Source organism: Topomyia yanbarensis, chromosome 3 (assembly GCF_030247195.1).
Source record: "Topomyia yanbarensis strain Yona2022 chromosome 3, ASM3024719v1, whole genome shotgun sequence".
Classification (NCBI taxonomy): Eukaryota; Metazoa; Arthropoda; class Insecta; order Diptera; family Culicidae; genus Topomyia; species Topomyia yanbarensis.
The window spans coordinates 128034389-128048068 of NC_080672.1; the positions used below are offsets into that span (position 1 = coordinate 128034389).

The following is a 13680-nucleotide window of genomic DNA, read 5'->3' on the forward strand; positions in this document are numbered from 1 at the left end:
AAAAATATGCAATGCGTACGTGACTTTTCTCACGTATCTGGAAGGTACCCTAATCGCTTCAAACAGGTAGAAAGAACCGGGTTTGCTACTGGGTTTAGCAATTTGGCATAGAAAAACATTATCACCAATAACGAAATCCAGGAAGCCTACGAACAAGATACCAACAAGACAAAGTAGTAGTAAATAATGTGTTTATTGTGTAAAAAGCAGATGGGATGAAGTAGTGAAAAAGTGCAAATCTGGGCATATTGGTTATATGTTTCACATTTTGTTTTCTCCCAAAATTTCTTGTCGACCGGTAAAATTCCTTAGACAATAATTGTCATGGAAAACTCCAATACTTTCTCGATATTTCGGTACAGACTGCTTCACAGTTCGGTTTCATGAAATACATATAGACACAATAATATATAGAGATCTGCAAAAAAGATCAAAAAGAGTGAAACCAAAAGCCAGGGTAGCCAGATTATATAGACTGTCTAACGCAAAACTCTGAATTGCCTAGCGCCGCCTGTGTTTCATTTCATGAACCAAAAAGATGATTTTGAGTTTGACAGGCACCCTACAACTCGCGAACAACTTCGGTGAATACGCAGTAAAACGTTATATTTCTTAATGTGAACCGAAAATCCAATTTTCTTGGGGTTTATATGCGATCATTTTAAAATTGGGTACTGAATTCGAAAATGAAGTCTAAAAAATTTACAGTAAATCCGTTGTTGAGTTACAGTAAAAATGAATTTCCCCTTCAAAATAAAAAGTACGTTCAGCAAAATCCAAATATCTTCGATATAAAATATTACTATATTGAATTAAAGGTAATTGACTGCATTTTTGGTCATGTGAATATGTTGTCTTGGCGCGACTACTGCTTCTGACGTTATTTAAGAGTTTATTGAACTATTTCTCAATTTTTCCTCATTATTAAAAGAAAAAAGAGAGTTTTATCAAGATTTTGGGCAAGATAAAGCAATCTTAAAAATTATATTTTTATTGGAAATTTTAGCCTGCTAATAACCAATGAAAATAAGCTCTTATTAGTTTAAATCGGATGGAAACTGGAAAATTATTCAATTTTTCCTATTTATTTTTGAGTTTCTCTGGGTCAACTTATTGAAAGTCTCGATCCTATTTTTGCCTTTCTCAATAGAAAGGTATTGCAATTGCTCTATTTTTTTTGGGATTGTTTCACAATATATGAGGCATTCTCTGTTAGAACTTTGTTAAACAAACAAAATGAAGAATTTGAGAGAATTTAATCCGGGGTAATATTCGACCTCGTTTAGCCAAATGGTTCTCGACTTCTTATAACAACAATTTCAGGTTCAATGAAGTCATCGAATGATTGGTATACAATACTGCGTGCAATATTTACAAGTGTACTACTTGACTACTCTTATGATGCAAAATTCGTTGTAAAATAAGGTCACACTCTTAAATAAGGTCACACGTCATAAAATTCGTATTTTGAAACGCTAGCTGCTCAACTGTGTTTTGTGCAATGTTAATACAAACTATACGAATCCGTAGATATATGTGATACATGAATAATATAAAGACAATAATTTGTAAAACTTAATTTATTTTCCTTCATTTGCATTTTGTGCTTTGAAATAATGTAGGAGATCGAACAAGACTTATTTTAGGTTTAAAATGTCAACATGTGAGCTTCAGAATGATTTGAAGAACGTAGAATATGTTGTAATTGCACTTAGATGTTTTACGCAATGTATTAAAGTATATTGAAGTTTTGTGGACCAGTAGCTTCAAAATCGTAGAAGCCAAAGTGAATCCAATATAATTTTAAATTACAAACTTCTAAACACTTTAATAACGTACAATAAACTGTTAGTAGAACAAAACGTGATTAAATAGGTGGATAAGTCATCATTCGTGAAACTAGTGCCAGCATTTAACATTTTTCGCCGTCATAAGTTTCCGAGACTGAGACTGACAGCATCAAACCAACAGCGCTGGATTATTGTTTCCAACAAAAACTTCGCCCAAATATTAACTAGACGAAACCAAAAAATCAACTAATTTTTTGATTGAAATTGTGATGAATCGATTTTCCGTGAACATAAAACGCCTAAAAAAACACTGTATTATGTGTATTAAACACAAATCGTTATGTGGTGAATCAAGTGATCCTATCGTTCCGTTGGTGAGAACAAAAAACAAAAAAAAACCTTGAACTCCATTTTTTCGCGAATCGCAAAAACATCGCAGAAATGATCAATCAAGAACACGTGCATTAGAAAACCGGGTTAACCGGTATTCTCAAAAAACTTGTAATCAGCAAATGGATCAACAATTAGAATGCCGGTGAATTGAAAAAATCAACTTTTTTCGTCGACTGCCATCTGTCAAAACGTTGGTGTAGCCTGCCTTCATGATAGCAAATCCATTGTTTCATATATACTGTACCATTAAATCAGCGTCGTTATTTATCGTGTGACATCGCTCAACGAATCGTACATCTACTTCGCGCACTGTGTCGTGAATTTCGCTCGCCACATATGTATGTAGCTGCAGCTGTTCTCGCCATACTGCGCGTTAATTCTAGTCACGATCCGCCTAGCAATTGTTCCGCTAACCCCCCATGGATGACGGTGTGAAAATTGTCTGCCGGGACTGGCCTGTTTTTTATTTGTTATCTGTTCACCATTGAACATTCTGCCAGCCTGACTGCCTGCCTACCTTCCATTCGTTTCGAAGGAATTCAATTGACTCAGTGGTTTCTCGCGGTTCCTACATTAGCATATAATTGCACTAGATTTAGTTAGGAAAAGTAAACGATATAATCGATGGCTGCAGTTCAAATGATAACAGATTAATATTCTGACACGAGTCGGACATTCCTAGGAATTTTTCGGATATTATGATTCTGATAGCCTGAACTCAATCTGAGCAGTAATTATCAATAATGTACTATTGGAGACAACGTAAATATTGCAAAGTTAAGCGATGAGATAGCTGGGCACTTTTTCTTTCATTCATTTCATAGGACTAAGTTAAGTTTTAGTACACTGTGATTAGACAACTGGACTTATAAGATATATTTGAGCCACGTTACTGAACCTGTTTAAAGCGAAAGCGTTGAAATGCATACTGTGCACAAACACGGTAATGTGTGAAGATCAACCGGTGCAGTTAAAATATTCTTCTTATGCTGCTGTACATAGCTCTTACATCAAAATTTAATTTTTTTTATATAAATTTTCCACCCCGCTCCTACACAAAAAATAAAAAAGATCTGAATTGCATGTTGTATAAGTTGCACAAGATTCATAAGCCATCATGCGAATTGATCATATTTCTTGGCATTACGTCGTCATATATATCATCTCTAATATATTTTCTCCACAATCTTTGCCAAAGATAGTGAAAAATCCCATATTTAGCAGTCGTAATCAAAAAACTAAGCGACGGTTTTTTTTAATTGCGATTGCGACACACAGAATTTATTAAATCAAGACGCTTCAACAATTTAAGCAAAACAAAAATTATCAAACGCAATAGGCGAATATTTTTTTCGGTGATCGCATGCTGATTGAAATCATTGGTAGAAAAAAAATCGTAAGCTGCAAATATCAGGTCCCCACTGTACAACAATTTACCAGTTACTAAAAGAATGTTTAGCATATTCAAATATTGCAAACATTTATATTTGGGTCGAGTAAAACTATGCTTAATTCATTAATTACTAATATGTTAGACTAAAATATCGAAATTGTCTTCTCTTCCAGATCTCGCATTGAATGACTATTCCACCGCCACGGATCGTCACCTGTTACCGCAACGCTTTGCCCCACTCAACTCCATCTTCAGCATAAAGCTGTTTATCGACATGTGGCTGTTCTTCCGGGATATAAGAACCCCTAGCGCAACAGGATCATTGCTCATCATTGCGTTGATGTTTCTCGATGCCGGAACTCGCAATGTGGCTGTTGCGGTTGAGCCTGTCGGTGAGTTATTTATCTAAAAATTATAAACCGCAGTACATCGCAATAAGCGTTCGTTTTGCTGCTAGAAAATCAACATCTATCAATCAATATTGTTATGAAAGTAACTAGTGCAGGGAGCGACAAACAGTAATAAATATCTTCGATGGAAGGTTTCGGTGGAAAAATAATGATTGCCAAACCGAATAAATAAGTGCGTTGAAAACTTCGTCCGCATCAAAACAGGTTGTGTTAGCGAATATGGGGCAGCTCAAAATCAAAACGCCAACAGGGTTCTTTGATATAGAACCAAAAATTCCTCTCTCATCAGTGGCATAGTACCAGTTGTTATTTTGCTCAGTTTATTGAACCGTTGTTGTTGTTTATTTCTGAACCGGTCTGTCTGCGTGTAGTCGAATGATGGATTTGTTTTGCTGCAATGTAGATTGGGCTGATCAAATGCTATAAATTAAATGATGAACATCAATTTGACGGAATATTGGTGGTTATGGAATGATCAACATGAAAGAAAGCGAAGTGCGAAAATTTGTTTAGTCATCACCGAAGTGGCTTTAGTTTTGAAATATGCCGGAACCCGGAACTTTCGGAATTATATATTCCAAGAATCTTTGACTCGCCATCAGTGATCTAGGCCAGCGAATCGAAGTAATGTGATGCCCATTTCAATAGATTTTTAACCTATGAGGTATTACGATTGTACCGGTTTATATGAGAAATTCCGCAATCACCACCCTGTAACTTCGGAACCAAACTTCAGACCTGAAAGAAATTGAGTAGCAGCTAATGGGAGTATTATATCTTCCATTCGAAATCAAGGTTGTAAAAATCGGTTAAGAGTTTGCTGAAAATAGATGTGACTTAAGAACTCTAGAAATATGGCATCAAAAATACGAATTCGGTTTTGAAATTTACCCCCCCCCCCCTTTGAAAAAAAAATTTTGTTCTAACCTATATGGCAACTTCATATGAGAGCGGACGATTCAATCAATATTTCCGGAACCATATAACTGATCCGTACGATATTTCATAGCAGTCTATGAGGCTAGCGTCTCTTTCAATTGAGATTAATTTTGTGAAAATCGACAAAACCATCTCCGAAAAACTCCTGTGAGTATGTAACTTTTTATAGGTGGCCATTTTTCCTGGGACTGAAAGGAGCCTTCTATGGTGGTCAATGTGACCAATAAGACTTCGGAAGGGGGACGGAGAATTGGAGAGGGGTACAACCAACCGCATTCTACACCCTCCATTGAATAAGTGGTTTGTGAAAATCGGTTCAATCAACACCGAATAACCGATATGATTTTAACTCTGAAATTTGTCCGAGACCCGCCGCTTCCGGGATTGTCGATAGTGGACAATATTTTTTTTTGTTAGGGAAACTTTGCCACTGCGACCGCTAGTGGACAATAACTTTAAAGAATCTTTGATTGGCCACCATTGATCTAGATCTGCAAATTGAAGTGATTTGATGTTCATTTCAATAGATTTTTAACCTCTGGTAGTACAATTACAACGGTTTACATGGAAAATTGCTGTGTGGCCATACTAACCAACCTATAACTCCGGAACCAAAAGTTAGATCTGAAAAAATTCAATAGCAGTCAATGGGAGTGTATATCCTTTATTTGAAATCAAGTTTGTAAAATTCGAACGAAGATTTGCCGAGAAATAGGTGTAACTTGGATGAATTAGTGGTGATCAAGTCTCGCAAATCCAAGTAATTTTGCATACATTTTAATATGTATATCATCATTTGGCCATCATGATGGTATCAGTTTATATGGGAATTAGCTGTGTGACCGCACTCTTCAACTCGTATCTCCGGAACCAGAACTCCAATCCAACTAAAATTCAATAACGATCCTATGGCCTTTCATTTGTTGAAATCGGCTCATCCATCTCTGAGAAAAATGTGTAAGTTTACTTGACTCATACATACATACATACATACACAGTGCAATACACACACGTGCACACAGATATTTTCCGATGTCGACAAACTAAGTTAATTGGTGTAAGAGACTCGCATCCCAGACCTCGGTTAAAAAGTCGAAATTTCGAATGATTGCATAACCTTTCTATATAAGAAAGGCAAAATATGTTGTAATTGAAATACTTCACGTTATGTTAAACAAATTGCATTACTGTAACTGTAACTGATAAAAGTAAAATTGGAAAAATTACTTGTAAAAATATATATATGTTTTAAGATTTAGCCATACATGCTGGAAAAAATCTTAAATTTCTTGACGTAATTGTTACTCGGTGAAAACGCCAAACTTGTTATTTAAAATATGTTAACTATTATTACTTGTCCATAGGTTGCAGTTCATTATGAGTGTCTTTGGCGATAATGTTAATAGGACCTAAAGTAGGGTATTATTCAGTCCGGTTCACTCTTTCAATAAATACTGGTGTAACTTATAACGGACTATGAATTCAAACAAATAAGTGTAAAATACTTATCATTGAACAAACGCCAATTGAAAAAGTTTTGCTACCATACCATATTCCAAACCAACGGTATAACTATATTGGCCATTCTCTTATTTATTCTTATAATGGTAATTCTTTCAGTAAAAGTAAAACAAAGTGAGTGATAATATACTTGTAATATTTTTACCATGGCCAAAATATATTTGAACTACAGACAAAAATAAAATTCGGGTGGATGGAATAAAAAAAATCATTTAAAAAATACCATAAACCGAAGTGACAACACTTTTCGAAATTAATGATTAAATATTTTTCGACGCAATACTTTTTTTCAAGTTTATTATTTCAAAACCATTTACTGATGTATGGCGACCAAGATTGCATGGTTTTACCTGAAATTGTCTGTTTATAACTATTTTTCTAAAAAACTTTCAATTTGATGTCTACTTTCGTATTCCGGAGTGACTTTGATAACCTACATGTTCACCGCATTAAGTTCATGATGTCAATGTTTTTCATTTAAATGTTTGTGTAAATTAATTCGGAAAAGATATTCATTGTTAAATAGATATTAATTGGTATTGTACAAAGTATTTCAATGTATTGTAAAATTCGAGTGACCAAAATTCGTATAATTCGAGTCCAAACATTTTTAACTCCTAAATTTATTTTATTTGAGTGGTTTATCAATGTATAAAAGTTTCATCCATTTTAATACATTGGAGTAATCAATATGAAAAAAATGCTGCTAATTTTAACATGAAAATTGCCATCTAGTTTCACAAAAATTTGTTTATAAAATTAGCAAAATCGTAAAAATAAATTTGACCCATCCCCTCTCACAGGTAGATGGGAAGTTCTTAGTCGACCGTTACCGGTAGTAGACGTAGTTGAACGGCGCTACGCTACAAGTATTTATTTGATTAATTTAATTCAAGCCGCGCGCGATTTTCGAAAAAAAAAATAGTCAGCATTATGTCGTGCAGTGTTCGATCGTGTTCAATTAGTGATGATCGTTTTTTATGGAAGTGCGAGTTTTGCAACAAATCGTATCACGCGGCCTGTGTAGGAGTGCAACGGCACCAAGAGCATCACATCACGTCTTTTATGATTCCTCTATGCTCGGATTGTCAGCATAATCTTAAAACGGGGATTGACACACGTAAAGTGCTTTTCCAACAGGAGCAGCTCTTTAATTTAATCAAGACGCAAACGGATTCCAATCTTCGAATGGCTGCTGACATCAAAAAGTTGAACGCATTTGGTGAACTGTTCGATAACATTGATCACCAGCTAAAAGAAGCGGTGACTAATGTAAATAATATCACCTGCGCGAAAGTTGATTATGCGGTGTCAACATTATCGCGCACTATGGAAAACAACGCGGTCAATAAGGCCGATGAGCTCGTTGTTTTAAAAAATCATATAACGTCATTATTCAACATATCTATGGAATCCACAAGGAAGCGCATTGAGGAGTACGTGGTGGAGCTCACAACTGACCTGACTCGTGAGCTAAAAAAAATATGCTGCGAAGTTCAAAATTTAAGCGTAATAACCATTGACATGGCGTCTCAATGCAACGAACATACCGGTAACCAGTCGTTTTCTGCTCGTGATGCTCTTGACGAAATAAAATCACAAGCCAGCGCTGTTGGCGACGATATTTTAGACGAAGTAAGGGCAATTGCCGCGACAATTAGTACCCTGGAAACCAGTGTTAATAATGCTCGTTTGACACCTGCGGTGTCTCCCCCCAGTCTGATGGACGAATTGACCGTCGTTTCAAATAAAACTGCTATCTCAGGTTCGCAGCATAATCAAGTGGCAAAAGATGGATGGCGCACACTTGGTTCGAAAAGAGTGTGGCGCTCCGACTGGTCAGAATATGACTTACGTAAACAGCGTCGCATTAAACAACAAAAAGAGAAAGATAAAGCAGCAAAGAGTAAAAAATCGAGAAGAAAACAGGGTACAAGATACAGCAGTATCAACAGTAACAATAACAACTACAACAACAAAGATAGCAAGTGCAATAAGAACAGGAACCGCAATAAGTACAACAATAACAATAATCACAACTACAACCAAAATAGAAACAACAACAATAGCAACAAAAACAACAGCTACAAGTCCAATAATACCACCAACAATTTCAATAGAAACAGGCACAACATAAACAATAACGACCACAACGGAAACAGAAACAACAACATTAACAGCAGTAACAACAACAACAACAATAATAATCACAGAATAAGCAACTACAACAAAAACAGCAACTACAACAGCAACAACAACTACAACAGAAATAACAACAACCACAACGAAAACAGAAACAGCAGTTACAGCAACAACAACAACAACAGAAACAGCATTTGCAATAGAAACAACAATCACCATAACAATAAACATCATTGTTCATCTTGCTCCTGTGAACGTTCGTGTTTTCGCCAATTTTAACGCACTTCTCAGAGGCAGACCAGGACAAGCATGACGCAACTGGTAACAGTACAATAGTTTTAAACAATATTTTTACGAATAACGAATCACAACCAACTTCTTCGAAAGCCACTGAAATTTTGGTTTACTGTCAAAATTTTAATAGAATGAGGAGCGCCGTAAAGATGAACGAAATCCATAAGAATATATTAGGCTCCTCATTTTCGATAATTCTAGGTACCGAAACAAGTTGGAATGAGGATATAAAAAGTGAAGAGGTTTTCGGTAGTGACTATAATGTTTTTAGAGATGATCGTGATTTACGACTAACCCAAAGAATGTCAGGCGGAGGAGTTCTCATCGCAGTTTCATCTATATTTAATTCCGATCTTATTGTCTCACCAAAATTCAAAGAATTTGAACATGTATGGGTTAAAGCACATATCGCTGATGAAATCCACATTTTTGTCTCAGTGTACTTTCCACCGGACCTAGCTTACAAATCAACATATGAGATTTTCTTTCAAGCAGCTGAAGAAATAATCTCTAATTTTCCTCCAGAATTCAAAGTTCATATTTATGGTGATTTTAATCAGCGCAACTTAGATTTTATTCCTGACTCTGAAAATGAGAGCATTCTACTTCCTGTCGTTGGTGATAACGAAACATTACAATATATGTTTGAGAAAATTGCATTGCTAGGACTCAATCAAATAAACCATATAAAAAATCAACACAATCGTTATTTAGATCTGCTATTAACAAACATTAATGAAGATTTCTGTGTTGATGAATCTCATTCTCCCTTATGGAAAAATGAAACGTTTCACACAGCAATAGAATTCTCTATTTTTGTGCACAAGAATCATAATTTCATTGATTGTGACTTCGAGGACGTTTTCGATTATAGAAAAGCAAATTATGAAAATATTAAATATAAATTAAGCAGTGCTAATTGGCAGTCCCTTTTAAAGAATCAAGTGAACGTTGAATGTGGAGTGGAGATCTTTTATAATATTTTATGGCAAATAATACAGGAGGAAGTTCCACTCACGAAAAAACGACGAAATCATGCATCCAAAAATCCAGTTTGGTTCAACAAGGAAATTATTAATTTGAAAAATCGGAAGCAAAAAGCTCACAAAATTTACAGAAAACACAATAATCAGGATAATTTGGAAAAATACCTTAACATTCGTGACCAACTAACTTTGGCTATTTCTTCGGCACTAACTGTATATAATGCAAAAACTGAAAATGAGATCAAGTCATGCCCAAAAAACTTTTTTAATTACATCAAAACTAAGTTGAATTCATGCAACTTCCCATCAAAAATGTCTTTAGATGGGAAAGAGGGTGAAACTTCAAAAGAAATTTGTAATCTCTTCGCAACATTTTTTCAAGAAACTTATTCTAACTATTCAGACAATGATCGTGACTTTGAATATTTTTCTTATTTTCCTGATTATTCAAGGGATGTTGGTGTCAGTCACATTAATGTTCAAGATATCTTGTCTGGTCTCAATGATCTAGATGCCACTAAAGGCTCAGGACCTGATGGAATTCCACCTGCTTTCATAAAGAATTTAGCAACTGAGCTTACGTCACCTTTATTCTGGCTGTTCAATAAGTCACTAGAATCTGGTATTTTCCCAAAAGATTGGAAAAAATCTTTTTTAATACCTATTTATAAATCGGGTAAAAAATCTGATATTCGCAATTATCGTGGAATTGCCATTCTGTCTTGCTTTCCCAAACTTTTCGAATCCATCATAAATAAAACCATTTTCAACCAAGTCAAACATAAAATAACAAATTCACAACATGGGTTTTTTAAAGGCCGTTCAACTAGTACAAACCTTTTAGAATTTGTTGATTACTCGTTAAATGCCATGGATAAAGGAAATTATATAGAAGCGCTTTACACTGACTTCAGCAAAGCTTTCGATAAGCTGGACATTCCCATGTTAATATTCAAACTTGAAAAATTGGGAATCGAGATGAGACTCCTCAATTGGATTAAGTCGTATTTAACAGATCGTCAGCAAATAGTAAAATTCTATGAGATGAAATCTGATATAATTAAAGTTACTTCGGGGGTTCCGCAAGGTTCACACTTAGGACCTCTTCTTTTTATTTTATATGTCAACGACATCTCTCTTATTTTAAAAAACATTAATATTCTCATATATGCGGATGATATGAAGCTATTTTTAGAAATTAGAAATAATAATGACTATAATGTTTTTCACGATGAAACACAAATCTTTTATACATGGTGTTGTAAATGTTTACTGGAGTTAAATGTTAAAAAATGTAATCTCATGACTTTTAGCAGAAAACAAATCACGGCTTCCGTGTCAATTACATTAGGTAATCAAACCGTTCAGAAATGCGATAAAATAAAAGATTTAGGAGTTATCTTAGATAAAAAATTAAAATTTGTGGAACATTACAACACAATTGTTCATAGAGCTAGTAATATGCTTAATTTTATAAAACGCTTCGGATATCACTTTCAAGATCCTTACACAATTAAAACTCTTTACGTAGCATATGTTCGGTCTATTTTAGAATATTGTAGTATTGTTTGGTCACCATTCATAAAAAAACACGAAGTGAGAATTGAATCAATCCAAAAACAGTTTCTATTATATGCACTACGCAAGTTAAGATGGACAGTATTCCCTCTTCCATCTTATGAAGCACGTTGTATGTTGATAGATATTCAAACATTGAAAGAACGTCGGGACTATGCTATGATCTCGTTTCTAAACGATATCGTCATGCAGCGTATTGACTCATCTTACATTTTGTCAAAATTAAATTTATATGCTTCTACTCGTCAATTACGCAATAGAAATTTGTTCGCGATAGGTCATCACCGTACAGACTATGCTAAATTCGGACCACTAAACCAGATGATGGCTGTGTATAACGAGCATTGTGAAAGTATTGACCTTACCATGCCCCGAACAAGTTTAAAACAGTTTTTCAACTCTTTACGGCATCATAGTACATAGAAATAGTTTACAGGATAGTATATAAGCAATTAATATTTATATAATGTAGTCTACATTTGATTGACGAAATAAATAAATAAATAGATTGACGGTATTGTAAACATCATCAAGCCACGATAAATTCATTGCTAGTTTCTTTTTGTACCGAGTTCGACTACTAGAGGTTAATTAATCCACCAATCATTATGACTACTCAGGAATTGATTTATATAAGAAGTTCGCTTCAAGATGTTACAATACGCTTCGATAGTGGTGTATCGAGGAGGCCAGAAGGGCTGAGACTTTTTTCTGTTCTACACTCTTCCTCTTGTTACCAGCTCACAACCAACAATCAACCAATAACAAATAGATAATTAAGAAAGGATGTGCTATGTGTGGTGGTTGGTTATTCAAGTATTAGTAGTATTTAAAGTACTAATGTATATTTGTCATGTGATGATCATAACTTATGCTGTATCTTGTACCTATCTAATCTATTACATCTCTCATCTATTGTCTTCTTTTCGATTCTTATATTGCCATTCTACACCCGACTTCAGCTGGGTCAGACAAATATGACGCTCATATCCACCATATAATACGCTCCATGGCGACATGACCGGGAACTGTAGTTGATACTAGAGAACTCACTCCCTTCTAGCATCTGAACCGCACACTGAAATTTAGTTCAGGACCACACGCAAATATGCGAAAGGTACCACGGTCACAGAATCGAGTGTATACACGAGAAATCACATACGCGAAAAACACGTTAACATGCAAACGCTTGAGCTCTTCGCGATTACCCACCTACACCTACGCCCGCGATCTCGCAAACATGATTACAACTCGGTGATAGTGAACGTCTTAACACTCATAAATTCTCAAACGCGATCTCAAGCGGGAGCCTACAAAAATACCCTGGCGCACGTGATCATGAATCGGTCACATCCGGAAGTCTATCCTCGATCCTAGAAGCCTAGGTCAATGCCTTCAGCTGGACCAATTAAGAAAATACGCTCATATCTATTGGACAGGGATATAAGGGAACCCACTCTCTGCTAGAATCTGAACCGTACAGCGAAAATTTATTTTCAAACTCACGGTTCGCGCGATCATTCAAGAACACACGCAAATATGTTACAAAATCACGTCAGCATACAAACGTTTGAGCCCCTCGTGATTATCCAAGCACCCTACGCCTACTCAGTACTCATAAACTTACAAACGCGATCGCAATCGTCAACCTACAAACTCCCGCGCTCGCGCTATCATGCGGCGGGCACATGCGGAAATCTCTATCCTCGGTACGAACAGTCTAGGTCCATGTCAATAAAAAAAGATTGAAAAATTAAGAAAAAAAATAACTCCCATATCCACTAGACAACACGTTCAATGGCGACATGACCGAGAACTCTAGTGATATGGGATAACGCACTCCCTGTCAGAATTTAATCCGTACACCGAAAACTAAATATCAGAATTACGGTCCGCGTGGTCATTCAAGAACACATGCGAATATATGAATGGCCACTGGGTTACAAAATCGAATTTATACACGCGAAGTCACACTCACGCGAGCACTCGCGACAAACACGTCAACATACGAATAGCTTAAGCCCTTCGCGATCATCTACGCCCGCGATCGCACAAACTTGTTAACACTCCGGCAATAATGTGAACATTTCAGTACTACAAACGCGAACCCGCAAACGCGCGCGATCATGAATCGGTCACGTTCGGAAATCTTTACCCTCCATTCTAGCAATTTGAATCCATACGTTCAGTTATACCAATCAAAAATTAAAGCTCATATCCACTATACAACGCAT

At 35.7% G+C, this 13680-nt stretch overlaps 1 protein-coding gene across 5 annotated transcripts in view; it reads left to right on the top strand.

The window, feature by feature from the left end:
• Positions 1-13680, top strand: part of LOC131692092 (Ig-like and fibronectin type-III domain-containing protein 1) — a 372057-nt gene that overhangs the window by 270163 nt on the left and 88214 nt on the right. For all 5 annotated transcript variants that reach the window (XM_058978946.1, XM_058978945.1, XM_058978949.1 and 2 more), the window contains one exon: positions 3750-3968. In XM_058978946.1, the coding sequence (XP_058834929.1) occupies positions 3851-3968 (118 nt within the window). In that variant the 5' untranslated portion in view covers positions 3750-3850. The remainder of the gene's footprint in view (positions 1-3749; positions 3969-13680) is intronic.